General features: G+C 43.9%; 1 protein-coding gene across 3 annotated transcripts in view; it reads right to left on the reverse strand.

Annotated features, from left to right (window-relative positions):
• The window catches only part of LOC144687491 (fibroblast growth factor receptor-like 1), a 352,123-nt gene that overhangs the window by 63,764 nt on the left and 270,304 nt on the right, over positions 1-18,055 (reverse strand). For all 3 annotated transcript variants that reach the window (XM_078553729.1, XM_078553722.1, XM_078553713.1), the window contains exon 4: positions 7,003-7,092. In XM_078553729.1, the coding sequence (XP_078409855.1) occupies positions 7,003-7,092 (90 nt within the window). The remainder of the gene's footprint in view (positions 1-7,002; positions 7,093-18,055) is intronic.

Consider the following 18,055-nt stretch of genomic DNA (forward strand, 5'->3'; position numbering starts at 1 on the left):
TCAGGAAATGACAGACACATTTCAATGAATTATTTCCAAAGGCTGGCAACTAATTCCAGACCCAGACATTTTCACTCAGAAAACTCTAACATATGCAGAGATCAATAAAATGTGTATCATGAAGAAGCCCAAGGGATGGGTCCAGTAGCCAGCTTGGCCAAGCAAAATAATCCCTAGAATCCACAGGAAATGAAAGAAGGAATGGGGAATACTTCTGGTTAAGATATTAAGGAGTGAAAGAAATTCAGGCACTCTACCTGACAAGCAAAGGACAGCAAAGTTCCCCTGATATTTCAAAATAGAGCGAGACGTGAATGTCGAATCATAAACTAGGCAGTACTGCATGCAGTGGAGCAAGTGTTCAAGAGCATTTACAAATGATGCCAATTTTCAGCTAAAGAGTACTGAGAGCAAAAGGAGCAGTGAGCATGAATCTATAAGGAATAAATTAGCAATGATAAAGGCTCTGTTAATGTTTGAGGAGATATTACTGAATATTCATCTGGTGGGGAAATAATCCTGGATTTTTCAAAGGTCCAAGAATGAAAACAGGTATATTACTTTGAATAACAACATTGCTATCCTGCTCAACAGGTACGAGCTTGATAAATTGGTGAATACGATACAGGATTTTGGTTCTAGTGTATTATTGTTATGATCCTTTTCCTTCAACACTAAAGGTTAACTCAGTTCTCCACTGCACTTGTCCACTTTTTTCAATTATCTTCCACTTCTCTTGTTGACTGACTGTAATGCATGTAGCAGTAGCTCACATACATACAAAGAGGGGTTCAGAGAACCAGCAGGAAAACCCCCTAATCAGAGGCCAGCAGCTCCTCATTGCCACCAGTGGGAGCATTGATAGCTGGCAGCAATGCACCCACAAGGGGTACAGGATCATTGTGGTACCCAAGACCAGTGGTGAAATGAGGGTGTGATGAGGATCACAAGGTGAGGGTCGTGGGTGTGGGAGTAGAGTCAGCAGGGATGTCGGAGTCAAGGGCAGCAATGTGGCTTTCAGTAGCAGACCCTTCCCCGCCACCCCTTCCCAATGCCATGACCCTCAGTCAGGCACTGAGTACCTTCGTATGAGGCACCCCCACCACGCTCCCCACCCGCTCCCAGAAGCCTGTCAGCAAACCAGATCGAGTTTTGCTTTTCAGGCTCCCCCGCGTGGTGACTTCCCCCATCCACAACAGGTTGAATACCAGCGGCTGCGAGATGAGGTCCTGAGGAGGACGTTAATTGCCATCCATGAGTCTTCCCACCCCGGACTTTACTGGGGTGGAGGCAGGAAGGTGGCAGGGCCCCCATCCTGCATCTTTCCGCCAAATTAAATGCCACCCCCCCCCCCCTCAACTCCAAACTCTCCTCCAGAGGAGCATTAAATTCCACCCTAAGTCTCCACTGTGTATCTAGGATTGGCAATAACTACTGATTTGGCATTATTAACCCACATCCCAGTGAATGAGAGAGAAAAGTAGAGATCTGACTGTAATGCCAGCTGAAATTGGCCAAATAAACATGGACCAGGGGCACATGAGGAGACAGGCAACTACACCAGAGTGAGGTGGAGACTGAGTGAGTAGTGACTTACAGTTAAGTTGCTAAGTTCTGCTAAATCCTATTCAGTTTTAACTATAGATTAAGAATCAATGTCTGTCATGGTACCAACCTTCAAGTAAGTTAGGTTAGCTTGTTAAACAGAGGACTGCCTGGAGTGGAAGTTATCTGTCAATCACCTGAAAGCAGTGATTCAAGTGGGGTTAAGTACTGTAGCAGGAAGATAAACTACCTAGTGACTCATCAGAGGGTCTATAAAGAGTTAGGCTTTTCAAACCACATGGACAGTAAGGGGCGCAAGGAGACAGGAGTGAGACAGAGGCTGAGTGAGTAGCAAATTAGATTCACGTGGGAATTCAGTGCATGGGGGAAAAAGGTGTGGTATACATAGGAATTATTCTAAGTTAATTAAGTGAGTAATTAAATTAAGTTAAATAAATAACAATGGCAAAACAGGCATTATGTTGCAGCTCTGGAATGGGGTAGCTTCTGGAGCCAAGGCAATCCAGGACAAACACATTTGCAGAAAGTGTAAGCAGCTAGAGGAATTCCAGATCAGGATTATTGATCTGGAAGCCGAACTGCAGATACTGCACAACATAAGGGAGGGAGAGGAATACCTGGACACTTTGTTCCAGCGGATGGTCATGCCTCTTAGAGGAGGGTCATCTGTTTTGGTCAGCAGTGAGGGACAGGAGGATGTAACCATGAGTGAGGCAGGTAATGGGGCCGAGCAGACAATAGTGGAGGAGCCTCAGAATTTGTAATAGTCAAACGCCTTTGAGGTCCGCATAACCTGTGTGGATGAAAGCGAGGTCTGCAAGGTAAATGATCTGGCTGGCCATGGCACTGTGGTACAGGAAGCCGTTCAAGCAGGGGAAGCAAACAGGAATGTAGTGGTAGTAGGGGAATAAAAAAGCAGAGTATTACTTAAAGATAGAATGCCTGCAGAATTCCAAGGTGCGGAGGGATCTAGAGGTTCAAGCACATGAGTCACTAAAAGTTAGTATGCAGGTAAAGCAAGTAATTAAGAAGGCTATCCTTTATTACGAGAGGAATTGATCATAAAAGTATACATGTTACGCTTCAGTTATACAGGGCATTGGTGGGACCACATCTCAAATATTGTGTGCAGTTTTGGTCTCCTTATTTAAGGATGGATGTAAATGCATTGGAGGCAGTTCAGAGGAGGTTTACTAGATTGATACCTGGAATGAGTGGGCTGCCTTATGAGGAAAGGTTGGGCAGACTGGTCTTTGTTTCCACTGGAGTTTAGGAGAGTGAGGGGTTACTTGATTGAAGTATACAAGATCCTGAATGGTATTGACAAGGTGGAAATAGAAAGGTAGCTTCCTCTTGTGGGTGAGTCCAGAACTAGGGGACACTGTGTCAAAATTAGGGGTCGCCCTTTTGGGACAGAGATGAGGGGAAATTTTTTCTGTCAGAGGGTTGTGCGACTTTGGAACTCTCTGCCACAGAAGGTGGTGGAGGCGGGGTCATTGGTCATCGGGGTGGATGTGGAATCCAAAACACAAAATGATCAGCCATGATCTTATTGAATGGCAGAGCAGGTTCGAGGGCCCGAATGGCCTACATCTGCTCCTATTTCATATATTCGTATGGTCATATGACACAGCATGACACCACACAATGCATTTAACCAGATACAACTACCTACTTCTCATGCTAAAAGACTAACTTCTTATTTGCCTGTAGATGCAATGTGATTGAAGAAGGGAAGGAGATGAGAGAAGATGAACGGTGTTCATCGCTAACCAAGAAGTGCTTCACTTTGAACACATTCCACAGGCAACAGTATCTCTTGCTTAAGCTCCACTCACTTGGGCGTGTTGTCAGTTACAGCATCCAAAGGCACAATCTTACTGTTATAGAGCACCATATGTACAATAAACAATTGGACATGACAGATTTACCTAATCAAAGGAGCAACCAATGTAACATACAACTCATTCCAACTCAAATGTAATGATAGAAAGAAGAAAGAAATAATAGAGCGCATGGGTTAACTGCAACAATTGTTTATTCCTGTCTGGCGCAAAAGTAAAATAGGAAAGATGGCCAAACCATGGCTTACCAGGGAAATTAGAGATAGTATTAGATCCAAGGAAGAGGCATACAAATTGGCCAGAAAAAACAACAGACTTGAGAATTGGGAGCACTTTAGAATTCAAAGGTTCAAGGGATTGAGTAAGCTTGCGGGGAACATAAAAACTGACTGTAAAAGTTTCTATAGGTATGTGAAGAGAAAAAGATTGGTGAAGACAAAAGTAGGTCCCTTAGTCAGAAACAGGGGAATTTATAATGGGGAACAAAGAAATGGCTGACCAACTAAATATATACTTTGGTTCCGTCTTAAGACCATAGACCATAAGACATAGGAGCAGAAATTAGGCCATTCAGCCCATCGAGACTGCTCCGCCATTCAATCATGGCTGATAAGTTTCTCAACCCCATTCTCCCGCCTTCTCCCCGTAACCTTTGATCCTCTTACCAATCAAGAACCTATCTATCTCGGTCTTAAATACACTCAATGACCTGGCCTCCACAGCCTTCTGTGGCAGTAAATTCCATAGATTCACCACTCTCTGGCTAAAGAGGTTTCTCCTCATCTCTGTTCTAAAAGCTCTTCCCTTTACTCTGAGGCTGTGCCCTCGGGTCCTAGTCTCTCCTACTAATGGAAACATCTTCCCCACGTCCACTCTATCCAGGCCTTTCAGTATTCTGTAAGTTTCAATCAGATCCCCCCCTCATCCTTCTAAACTCCATCGAGTATAGACCCAGAGTCCTCAAACGTTATGTTAAGCCTTTCATTCCTGGGATCGTTCTCGTGAACCTCCTCTGGACCCTCTCCAGGGCCAACACATCCTTCCTGAAATACGGGGCCCAAAATTGCTCACAATATTCTAAATGTGGTCTGACCAGAGCCTTATAAAGCCTCAGCAGCACACCCCTGCTTTTATATTCTAGTCCTCTCGAAATAAATGCCAACATTGCATTTGCCTTCCTAACTACCGACTCAACCTGCAAGTTAACCTTAAGAGAATCCTGGACTAGGACTCCCAAGTCCCTTTGCACTCCAGATTTCTGAATTCTCTCCCCATTTAGAAATAGTCTAAACCTCTATTCTTCCTACCAAAGTGCATGACCTGACACTTCCCCACGTTGTATTCCATCTGCCACTTCTTTGCCCATTCTCCTAACCTGTCCAAATCCTTCTGCAGCCTCCCTGCCTCCTCAATACTACCTACCCCTCCACCTATCTTTGTATCATCTGCAAACTTAGCCAGGATGCCCTCAGTTCCTTCATCTAGATCATTAATGTATAAAGTGAAAAGTTGTGGTCCCAACACTGACCCCTGCGGAACTCCACTAGTCACCGGCCGCCATCCTGAGAAGGACCCCCTTATCCCCACTCTCTGCCTCCTGCCAGACAGCCAATCTTCTATCCATGCTGGTACCTTGCCTCTAACACCATGGGCTCTTGTCAAAGGCCTTCTGGAAGTCTAAGTAGATAAGATCCATTGGCTCTCCTTTGTCTAACCAGCTTGTTACCTCCTCAAAGAATTCTAGCAGATTTGTCAGGCATGACCTCCCCTTGATAAAACCATGCTGACTTTGCCCTATTTTACCATGCACTTCCAAGTATTCTGAAATCTGAGTCTTCACAAAGGAGGACACAGATAACATACCAGAAATGTTGGGGAACACAGGGTTTAGTGAGAGGGAGGAACTGAAAGAAATCAGTGTTAGTAGGGAAATGGTGTTGGAGAAATTGATGGGATTGAAGGCCGATAAATCCCTGGGGCCTGATAATCTACATTCCAGAGTACTTAAGGAAGTGGCCCTAGAAATAGTGGATGCATTGGTGATCATCTTCTGAGATTCTATAGAGTCTGGAACAGTTCCTACAAGTTGGAGGGTAGCTAATGTAACCCCACTATTTAAAAAAGGAGGTAGAAAGAAAACAAGGGAATTATAGAGCAGTCAGCCTGACGTCGGTAGTGGGGAAAATTCTAGAGTCCATTATAAAAGATTTAATAGCTGAGCACTTGATAAATAGTGGCAGAATTGGACAGAGTCAGCATGGATTTATGAAAGGGAAATCATGCTTGACAAATCTACTAGAATTTTTTGAGGATGTAACCAGTAGAGTTGATGAAGGGGAGCCAGTGGATATGGTTTATTTGGACTTTCAGAAGGCTTTCGACAAAGTCCCACCTAAGAGATTAGCGTGTAAAATTAAAGTGCATGGGATTGGGAGTAGTGTATTGAGATGGATAGAAAAGTGGTTGGTAGACAGGAAACAAAGAGGTGGAATAAATGGGTCTTTTTCCAAATGGCAGGCAGTGACTAGTGGGGTACCGCAGGGATCGGTGCTGGGACCCCAGCTATTCATATATTAATGATTTAGATGTGGGAACTAAATGTAATATCTCCAAATTTGCAGATGACACAAAGCTGGGTGGGAGGGTGAGCTGTGAGGAGGATGCAGAGATGCTTCAGTGTGATTTGGACAAGCTGAGAGAGTGGGCAAATGCATGGCAGATGCAGTATACTGTGGGCAAATGTGAGGTTATCCACTTTGGAAGCAAAAACAGGAAGGCAGGTTATTATCTGAATGGCTCTAAATTGAGAGAGGGGGATGTACAACGAGACCTGGGTGTCCTCGTACACCAGTCGCTGAAGGTAAGCATGCAGGTGCAGCAGGTGGTAAAGAAGGCAAATGGTATGTTGGCCTTCATAGCCAGAGGATTTGAGTACAGGGGCAGGGATGTCTTGCTGCAATTATACAGGGCTTTGGTGAAGCACCTGAAACATTGTGTGCAGTTTTGGTCTCCTTATCTGAGGAAGGATGTTCTTGCTATAGAGGGAGTGCAGCGAAGGTTTACTAGGCTGATTCCTAGGATGGCGGGACTGACATTTGAGGAGAGATTGAGTCGGTTAGGATTATATTTGCTGGAGTTCAAAAGAATGAGGGGGGATCTCATAAAAACCTATAAAATTCTAACAGGACTAGACAGGGTAGATGCAGGAAGGATGTTCCCGATGGTGGGGGAGTCCAGAACCAGGGGTCACAGTCTGAGGACATGGGGTAGACCATTTAGGACTGAGATGAGGAGAAATTTCTTCATCCAGAGAGTGGTGAGCCTGTGGAATTCGCTACCATAGAAAGTAGTTGAGGCCAAAACATTGTATGTTTTCAAGAAGGAGTTAGATATAGCTCTTGGAGCGAAAGGGATCAAACGATATGGGGAGAAAGCGGGAGCAGGCTATTGAGCTGGATGATCAGCCATGACCATAATGAATGGTGGAACAGGCTCGAAGGGCCGAATGGCCTACTCCTGCTCCTATTTTCTATGTTTCTATGCAATTAATTATGTTAGTACTTAGGCATTTTGAGAATTCATGGCATCATACCCCATTGTTTTCCTGTGGGATCTTCATTTGTATATTCCCCATTTGATCCTTGAGGCAGTTTCTGTCCATTCCTTCCTGTGCTTGAATCATCTGCAAATAAATTAAACAAGAATCCATTTAGCAAATATGGAATGGAAGGCAGATGATACTTCAAACATGGCATAACATATTCCAGTTAACATAGCACCTCTTATCTCGAAAAATTAGCTTTTCTTTTTAATATTCTGATAGTAATTAAAACTAAAAATCTTCAAAATTAAACTGCAAAGGTTTTTTTATGCAAAGTACAGGACAGCGAAGAGAGAAGACACGATCAATAAAAAAGTAGTAGCTCAGTGACACCAAACTTTATAGGCTTGCAGTCCTTAATGAGGAAGGGACGTCTGAGAGGGAAAAAACAGGTTGGGTAAAGGGGCAAAAACTGGACAAAAAAAACTAAAAGGGTGAAGGGGTGAGCTAAAAATGTGAATATAAGAATGAGAGACATGACAGACGGGGACAGTGAGAGACAAGTTGTAATTAATCTGTTTACTGCGTCAGAATAGTGAAATATCCTTGTGGAATTTAGCAATGCCAAAGTGGAGGTCTGGGGTACGGAATATTGAATTTATTATTTCAGTTATCATGTTAAAAACGTTTAAAATTCTCAATCTGTACTTTGAATTTTACTTCAGCATTTACGTTGCCCCCACTGCTCTTAATAGACTGTTCCACCTTTGCCACATGATAAGTATAAACTCGGTTGGTCTCATCTGTTCAACTCATAATTTGGTGAAGAGTTCATTAAATAAAGGCAGTAAGTAATATTGACACCAAAATGTGAAAGGTTTAAGATTCAGGATTTTGAAATTTTAATAGGGAGATTTAGCAACACAGAAATTATCCATCGAAGCATTAATGTGCAGGATGTGGACTAAGGGGCTAGGAGCAGTGGGCTTTTGAGGGCATCTGGTGTGACCCCATATCAATGAGGCTGGAAAGGGTGCTGGGTGCCTTATTGGCACGCCCTCCCCCCAAATTGCCTCCCCATAGAGCAGGGGAAAAGGATGCCTCACTCAATGGCCTCATGCATCAGCGAACTGCTTGTTACGGATGAAAAGAATAGTGTCCACCTAATCTCTGGAGTCCAGGCCTCAGTCACAGCCTGTATCCTCAGGTAACCCCATGGGCAGAATTTTGGCCTCGTCGGGCGGGCTCGGTGGGGGCAGGCAAGTGCGGTCGGGAAGCTGACCGCCACCCGCGATCGGGGCTGGACAGTGATTTCTCACTGGCAGGCTGATTAAGGCCCGCCCAGTGTGAAACACATTCTGCAGTGCTCAGCGCTGCCTGTGGGGGGCAGAGCGGGGAACTTCGCTGGCTCAGGGAGATGAAGACATATTTAAAAATAAAGAATTTTAAGGTGCTAAAAAACATGTCCTCTCATTGTGACTCTGTCACATGAGCAGAGACATGTTAGAAATTAGTATGAAAATTTTAAATTTTTTTTTAATGATGGATCGAAACCTCATCCCACCCATGGATGAGGTCTTGCAAAAACTGCAAAGGCCACTTGGCCTTTTCGCCTGCCCGCCAACCATAAGGTTGGACAGGCAGTGAAAAATTTAATTTAATTACATTGTTAATGGCCTTTTAATTGTTGGCAGGCGCGCTGCTGACTCCCACACGCGCCCGCCGACCGGAATATCACGCGAGTGCCCGATGACATCAGGCGTCATTTTATGCTTGTTCAGGTCAGGCCCGACGAGCTAAAAATTCTGGCCCACCTCTGACACTGTGCTGTGATCAAACTTAGAGGCCAGAATTTTTAGCTCTTCGGGCAGGCGGGCGGGCGCCCGACCCGAACGAGCGTAAAATGACACGCCATGACGTGAGGCAAGCGTCCCGACGTCATTGCACACTCGCGCGGTATTTCGGCCTGTTGGCGCGCACTGAAGTCGGCAGCGCACTGCTGACAATTAAAAGGCTTATTAAATCCATTAAAGTTATAATTGAAAGAAATTTTTCGCTGCCCGTCCAACCTTACGGCTGGCGAAAAGGCCACGCGGCCTTTGCATTTTTTTAGGAAACTTCATCCACGGGCGGGACGAGGTTTCCAACAGCAATTAAAAATAAAATAAACATTTTAACGTTTCATTTATAACATGTCCCTGCTCACATGACAGAGTCACATGAGGGGACATGTTTTATGACATTTTTAAAATCTTTATTTTTAATGTTTTAAACTCTTCATCTCCCTGAGGCAGCTCTATGCCTCAGGGAGCTTTTCCAGCGCACACATGCGGGAACTTGCGCTCTCACCCTCCTCCCCCCTCCGCACAGGTACACGACTCACGCTCGGTAGGCCTCAATTGGCCCACCAGCGTGAAATCGCGGTCCGGCCCTGATTGTGGGCGGCGGTCAGCTTCCCGACCGTCCCCGCCGAGCCCGCCCGACGAAGGAAAAATCCTCCCCAGAGTCCCTACTCATGATACCACCCTCTTATGCCCATGGTCCTTCAAGGGCATACACCCCTACAAGACCACACAGGTACCTCACAGCCAGGGTGCAAGATCCTGGTAGAGTTTGCAGCTATTCCATTTACTCCCGCTAAAGTTATACCAGGAATTTGCAGGAATAGCCATCCATTTAGGTCCCCATAAAGCCATGTTAAAATATCTTAATTTTATTTTTTGCAGTCAAGAACTATTTGCGTGTCAGTGAATTTCCATTAAATTTGGAGCAAAAGCCAAATATATTACTAGGAATTCATATAATGATGACATTTATTTTGTAATTGCGGTGTTTGTTTTTCGAATCAACAGCAAAGCAATGCCAGGTTTTATTAAACCACATTTTGCGATTAGCTAATCTTTAACAACAATCTCAAAGCTTTCATTTTCATAAGTAATTTATCAGCCTATTTTGAACGCTGCATTAAAAAAGAAATGTAATTTATCCGAATATTCCTCTGTTCAGAATTATTTTAATTTTATTACAGTCATTCTTTTATTGAGTATTTGCCGTTCAGTGGTGTGAAGTTTGGTTGTTGAGGTGTAGTCACTGTATAGAGTTCTCATTTTTAATTAGAAGAAAATGATGGAAATGCTCTTCAGGTCTGGCAGCATCTGTGAAGAGAAAATTTTCATCAGGTCACCGACCTGAAACGTTGACCCTAGATCTGAGATTCAAGCCCTGTTCCTGTTTACTGAAATTTTGTCCAGTGCAGGATAAGGGTGCAGGTAGCCAGCCCACATGCAGCACTCTCATCCTTGCCAGCTCCACTGGGGGTTGTGGGCAGTTCTAAGCCACCACCCACCAGGTGGTGGAGTTGGGCGCCTTCTGTAAGTAGACGAGGCTCACGGTCTCTCAGGGGAGTTGTGAACCATGATGGAACAGCCATTCATAGTACCAATGTCAGAAGCTTTTATCCACCTCAGCCTTCTTAGTCTCATGTAAATAAACACACAGGCAGTGGAAAACTCTTCAAAGAAAACAGCAGGTTATTACAAGGTTATAGACATGCCTATCAAACAAAGCTTTCCCTTCCCCACTGCAGCTATATAAACATTGTTTGCTTAGATGTAAGTGCACTATATAGGAGGTATAGGGGGCATAGGGAATATGTGGGGACATGGAGAGGCAATGGGGGTATGAGCAGCATGGAATGGGCATGGGAGCATCTCTATTACCTTGGAAGGGGCATGGGACATTGAGGGCGTATGGGGGCATGTGAGATGGATCAGGGTGAGGGATTGAGGTCCTGACATTCATCATTACAACTGTCCAGTAAATGGAAGCTGGCGTTCCAGCCCTGCCACCCTCACCATCTGCTCACTTCTGTTGCTACCTTGGGCCTACCTCCAGAGGCAGCAGGCCTGATTCCATCCTGCCCCCTCATACCCCAGGATGAAAATATGGCAGGTGGTGGCCTCCTTAACAGTGATGGATTTGCGGAGATTCCTGAAAGGAAGTTTCCAGACTCACATTACCCATATTCTTCACAAAAACTTGGCCCGTTAATTGTTTATCTCTGTGCAGATGCTGCCTGGCCTGCTGAGAATTTTCAGCATTTTCTGTTTTTATTTCAGATTTCCAACATCCGTGGTATTTTGCTTTTGTAAAGTTGCCGTTTGTTGTCCCATTTTTTAACGCATCGGCTTCTACAAAAGGTGTGCAGTTGACCTGCCTTCCTAAGGATGCCATTCTGTAACATTTGCTTGGAGAGGGATATCATGGCCCTGATGACAGTTCTCCTTTTAATTCTTCCTGGTGTGAGGAAAGTGTCTGGCCATAGAAACACCGAAAATAGGAGCAGGATTAGGTCATTCGGCCCTTCGAGCCTGCTCTGCCATTCAGTATGATCATAGCTGATCCTCTATCTCAGCGCCGTACTCCTGCTCTCTCCCCATACCCCTTGACAACTTTAGAGTCCAGAAATCTATCTATTTCCTCCTTAAATATATTCAGTGAATTGGCCTCTGCAGCCTTCTGTGGTAGAGAATTCCATAGGTTCACCATCCTCTGCCACCTTCTCCTCATCTCAGTTCTAAATGGTCGAACCCGTATCCTGAGACTGTAACCCTTTGTTCTAGACCCCCCAGCCAGAGTAAATACCATCCCTTCATCCAGTCTGACTATCCCTGTCAGAGTTTCATGTTTCAATGAGATCCCCTCTCATTCTTCTAAACTCCAGTGAGTACAGTCCTAGTCGGCCCAATCTCTCCTCATACGACAATCCTGGGAAGGAATCAGTCTGGTGAACATTTGTTGCACTCCCCCTTTGGCAAGTATATCCTTTCTTAGGTAAGACGACCAAAACTGTACACAATATTCCACGTGTGGTCTCACCAAGGCCCTGTACAGCTGCAGTGAGACAGCCTAGCTCCTGTACTCAAGTCCTCTTGCAATGAAGGGCAACATACCATTTGCTTTCTTAACTGCTTGCTGCACCTACGTACTTGCTTTCAGTGATTGGTGTACAAGGACACCCAGGTCCCTTTGTACATAAACGTTTCCCAATCTATCACCACTTAAATAATACTCTGCCATTCTGTTTTTCCTACTGGAGTGAATAACTTTACACTTATCCACGTTATACTGGATCTGCCATGTGTTTCCCCATTCACTCAACCTGTCTAAATGCCTGGAAGCCTCGTAACACCCTCCTCATCACTAACATTCCCACCAAGTTACGCGACGTCAGCAAACTTGGAAATATTACATTTGGTTCCCTCGTCCAAATCATTGATATATATTGTGAATAGCTGGGGCCCAAGCACTGATCCCTGCGGTACCCCACAGGTCACTGCCTGCCATTCTGAAAAAGACTCATTTATTCCTACTCTCTGTTTCCTGCCTGGTAACCAACTCTCAATCCATGCCGACATATTACCCCCAATCCCGTGTGCTTTAATTTTACACACTAACCCCTTACGTGGGACTTTATCAAAAGCTTTCTGAAAATCCAAATACACCACATCCACTGGTTCTCCCTTACCTATTCTACTAGTTACGTCCTCAAAAAAACTCCAGTAGGTTTGTCAAACATGATTTCCCTTTCATAAATCCATGTTGACTTTGTCTAATCCCGCTGATATTTTCTAAGTGTCCTATTATCACATCCTTTATAACAGACTCTAGCATTTTCCCATCACTTAGCCCGTCTCCTTTGCGGCAAGGCTGGGGTCAGAAACTCATAATCAAACCTGCATCCTGCTGTTTGGGAGGTTGCATCCTTATCATTTAAAAAATAAAGAATTCAGAAATTTGTTTCACCCAAATCACACTCCAAAGCTTGGCATTCCGCTTCAGCAGGCAGTTAACAATTAATTTTTATTCTTTCCTGTCACAAGTATTTACCTTTGTACAATTCTACCGAAGACATCGCATAGCTTACCGCTAGTGAAGTTTAGTATTATGTGGCTGCTCCAATTTTCCCCATGGAGCTACAGTGACAAAGAATGCTTGAGGCTTGACCATGACAAAAAACACTTATTAAATCTGGATTCATAAATTTGCCCAGAACCAGAGCTGATTTATTGTAATTGTCTCTACGGAAATTGGATAAACCCATCAGCGCAACCAGTTTCAAAATGCATTTTTGTCGTCCCTTTTTTCACACCTCTCGTCTTCTTTCAGCCTCTTTAGGTCTCCTTCAGCTGCACTCCAATACTCCTACCTATCTAATCTGAAATCAGACACTGGTAGGGTAGTGGCAGAGGCAGGTTTGAGGCTTAAACTCTGGGGTGAAATTTTACGGCAGCGGGATTTTACATTCCCACCGAAGCCAACGAGGTTTAGAATGTCCCCACCGAAACGGGGCGGTAAAATTCTGCTCCTGGGGTTTGACTTGCCCGTGATGAGAACTCATTGAAAATGTTCATTATGAATGAATGAATAAGACACAGAAAAAAATAGATTTTTGTTTGAACAAACAGAAATTTGATAAATTTCTGGCAGCTCAGAAGCCAGGCTGGTTCAAATCCAATCGGGGGGTCCTTATCGCCCTTTGCACCAATTCTCGCTTTAGTGGGCAACTAACTGTGAACTCCTGCTCCATTCAGCTGCTTGCTTCCAGGTGTCAGTCATGACTCAGTGGTGGTACTTTCACCTCTGAGCGAGAAGGTTTCGGTTTCAAGCCCCACCCCAGAGGCCTGCTCACAAAATCTAGGCAAGGGACTACCTGCACTGTCAAATGTGCTATTTTTCAGATGCGAATTTAAACCAAAGTCCAGTATGTCCTCTCAAATGGATATAAAAGATTTTATTTCGGCGCTATTTCAAAGAAGAGCAGGAGCGTCCTCCCCACTGTCCTGGCCAATATTTATCCCTCAACCGACACCACTTAAAAACAGAACAGATTATCTGGTGATGGCTAAAAGCAAAAAAACTGCAGATGCTGGAAATCCAAAACAAAAACAAAAATACCTGGAAAAAGAAAAACAAAGACCTGCTGGGTTTTTCCAGGTATTTTTGTTTTAGATCTGGTGATGGCTGTTGTGGGACCTTGCTATGTGCAAACTGGCTACCAGGTTTCCCTAGATTACAGGAGCAACTGTACAAATACTTAATTGTAAAGTATTGCGGGACATCTTGAGGTTGTGAAAGGCGGTTTATAAAAGCATGTCTTTCCTTAATGGTGAGAACACAGCATTAAATTTGAACAACTTTTTAAGCAAAACCACGTTTATCACATTTACATATTGTTAAAAGGACATAAAATTTGTCAGTTCCTTTTCATGTCACAGTCCAAATGTTAATTTTTAACTGAGCATACCCAGTACATAAACAATGCTATAGACTCAAGGCTCACAGTTTTAAAAAATGTGACAAAGCACATAGATGCTCCCGTCTTCAGATTTTTATCTGTTTTTACCTTCACACAACAAATGGGAGCAATTTCACTAGAAAACAAACTTCTGGTACTAAAGCTTAAAAAAAATGACTTGTTTACGAACAGTGGAAAAACCAAACTGTTTGCCTGATGTTTCATTCTTCATTACCTCCGAGCACTGGCCAAACGGCTAGATTTTCAACACAACTTGATTTGCAGCCAAAGCTTTGATGTGCACTGAATTGCTGTAGCTGCTTTGATCTTCTAAAGATCCAACTTTTGTGCGCAGTTCTCCTGAAGTCCCCTCCCCAAAAGAAACCTGTCCAGACTTTTGATGCAGCAGACACCCAGAATGAGACTCAGAATGGACAATAAGGGATGAGCTCATTCTTATTTACTGACAATTTATACAGCGCTCTTCAAAAGCATATGAACCAATCATTGAGGCCATTACTACTTAATTCAATTAGACCTGACATGATTTTGATACCAATTAAAGATGTTATTTAATAACTGAAATGACCCATATCAAGACAGAGAGCCACAAACTTTCTTTTAATATTTTAACGCAAGATCAGTCTCTGCTTTGACTTCGCAAGGCCAGATTTGAACCCTTTGAAGTCAGGGGGCCTTCTAAGCCCCATTTCACAGATGATCCAGCTTTGCATAAATAAACACGTCGACCTTTGAACTCTAACTGGAGACCTGAGCGTACTTCAAAGCAATGGATGAGACGATCAACATGCATCATTAAGGCAACTCCTGCTCAATAAGCGAAGGGTGCTGAGCAAGGGGGTGGGTGGGGGGGGTGGGGTGGGGGGAAATAAAAATAAAAACACTGAAATTAGGGGAAAGCAATGGGGCTTGAACAATCAGACCAAGAGGCATTGTATTCTTAACAACAATTGAATCAACTCCGAGAAGACATCAAACTCAATGCTGCAATTAGCTTTGACAGGTATAGACAAGGAAAAGCATCAGAGACAAAGACTAGATTTAGTCACTGTATTGTTCACAATGATTGCTTGATTGCTTCCACTCTCTTAACTACCAGCTTAGCAAGTAAATAATAAAGGACATACACACACAAGGCAGGTATAGTTTCTGTGTGAACGTATCCAAGTCCTAGTGGCATCATTGCTCATGCAGCTCACATGATTAAATATGCAGTTGGAACGATGGTATGTCCTTGTGTACACCTTCTGCAGAACATTCTGTTTGTTTGAGAACCCAAAAGCAATAATTACCACTAAACAGTATTTATAAGGAGCAAGCGCCACAATGAGTTTCAACTGTGAGGTGAAGTTAGAAAGAAGGGTTGGGAGCGGGAAATAATTTTAAACTTTGTGATGTTGGCCAAATGAAAATCAGGCAGGTTGTACAACCCGTGATCCACTCCCACAAGTCACAAACCAGACCGCAAAACTGAAAATTACCTTCAGGTCTTTGCTCTGTTAATAATATCACAACATGAATATGGATGAAGAAGGATATTCAGCCCATCCTAGCCCATCAGTCCAGAAAGATCCTACAGTCTCCACATAACAAAACCTTTCTTAAATGATTCCAGAAATTTTGTCCTCAATATCTTATGTGCCTCTCCCGATTGCTGAAACTTCCCAATAACTCCGTGTACCTCCAATTCTGGCTTTTTGTGCACCCCTGATTTCCTACCCCTAAATCATTGGTAACCATGGCTGGGAGTTTCCAGCTCCACCACGGTGGGTTCCCCTGCGGCAGATGCAGAGAACCTTTTAAACATCTGTTGGTTTCGGTGGGTCTGGAAGATCCTGCTGGCGGGAGGGGCTGGAAAATTCCGGCCCATATCTTCAGCTACCTAGGCCTCAAGGATTGGAATTCATTCCCTTAACCGCCCTATCGCTCCACCGCTCAGACTCTCCATAAAACTAACCTTGGTCAAAGAAGTGGGTTTTAACAATGATGAAAAGCAAAAGAACTTCATTACAACACTGCAGCTGTCCTTTAGGGATAACAAATCTCCAAGGTCCTTTCAAGAGGGAATAGCCAGAATTTCTATTTACTGAGACAATTGCTTAGTGTTATTACCGCAAAAGGTAAATATGTTCTGGTATGCAAATGTCATTCACTAATCAATGTGTATGAAATGCTAGGGCTGATTATGTGATTACCTTTTCCTTAAGCATGTGATGTCCCACAGTTGTCATGTAAATATCCTATTCCCTATTTCCAATTCCTTATTCCCATCAACAGGCAAAAGAATGGTGAGCCCGTCAGAGAGCTGGCAGCTCAGCAGGCTCAACAACACCGCTCGCGGTTGCCTCTGGCACTGAAAGTGCCCAGGGATAATGTTTTTGCCCTGTTTGTTAGTCTGTAAACAATATATCTCAAAACCGAATGGACGGATTTCAACAAAAATTGGTACTCGGATAAGAGTATGGCCCAAGGAAGAATTGATTAGTTCTTGGGAAAGGTATGGATCTGGATCCAGCTCCTGGAATTTTTTAAAAGATCCATCCATTAACATTGGGAGGTAGGGCAGATCTACTTTTTTCTTTTCGAATGTTGTTGATTGTTTTAGAATGTTGTGGATTGCTGCAGCTGCTGTGGTGGAATTGAGCACAGCTATCAGATTGTGAGCAGAGTTTTCAGAGCAAGTTTTTGGATGTGGATTGGCCTGAAGCCTCCTCAGTGAAATGGAAGCTCTTAATAAAAAGATTTCTTTTTTCAACTTTGCTTTTACAGAGCATCAGCCAGACAGGGAAAAGCCTCAAGAAAGAGCCGTGTAATAGCAATAACATTGAGTTAACACTGACGTGGCAGTGGCAGAGGTTGTTTTTTTTATTCTTTCGTGTGATATGTGCGTTGTTCACAAGGCCAAAATTTGTTGCCCATCCCTAACTGCCTTTGAGAAGGTGAAGTTGCAGCTCCAGGGAGAGGATACCTCAATGGCCAGGTGCCCTAGAAGAGCATTGAGGTATTGAGGTATCTTGGGGGAAATCAGGGCCAGGCAGCCAGACCCCAGGGATCAGAGCTGAGGGTGGTGTAGGGGGGCGGGAAGACGGTCATGGAGACCAGTGACATCATAGCCATTAGAGCAACCATCGCCATGGGGAACACCTCTGTGGGCCATGGTGCACCCATAAAGGAAGCTTTCCCCTGCACACCTCTGGAGTCCACTGGAAGGCTGCCAGGTTTCAGCCATGATTGCATTGAATGGTGGAGCAGGTTCAAGGGGCCAATGTGGTATACTCCTGCTTCTATTTCTTATGTTTTTATGTATGTCAAACAGCCAAATATGCACTCCCAAAAGTGATAACATGAAGTAGCAGTTGACTACACTGCAGTTTGCCATTGAGTACATTGCAAAATTAGAGCCCTCTGACTTGTGCAGCCACAGGTGTTGCAAGAGCATTTCTCATGAATATTTCTAGAGACTTGAGCACAAAAATCTCCACTGCAGTTCTGAGGCAGTACTGCACTGTTGGAACAATATGTAATAAACAATATGTCTCAAAAACTAATGGACGGATTTCAACAAAAATTGTTACACAGGTAAGAGTATGGCCCAAGGAAGAATTGATTAGTTTTTGGTGAAGATGCAGATCTGGATCCAGCTCCTCTTGGATGGGGCATTCAACTGAACCTCTGTCTGCTCTCTCAGGTAGATGTTAAAGATCCCACGGCACTATTTGAGGAAGGATAGGGGAGATATCCCAGCCAATATTTATCCCCTAAGAAAACGCCACCATAAACGGATTA

The sequence above is a fragment of the Cetorhinus maximus genome, chromosome 1, assembly GCF_964194155.1.
Source record: "Cetorhinus maximus chromosome 1, sCetMax3.hap1.1, whole genome shotgun sequence".
Lineage (NCBI taxonomy): Eukaryota > Metazoa > Chordata > Chondrichthyes > Lamniformes > Cetorhinidae > Cetorhinus > Cetorhinus maximus.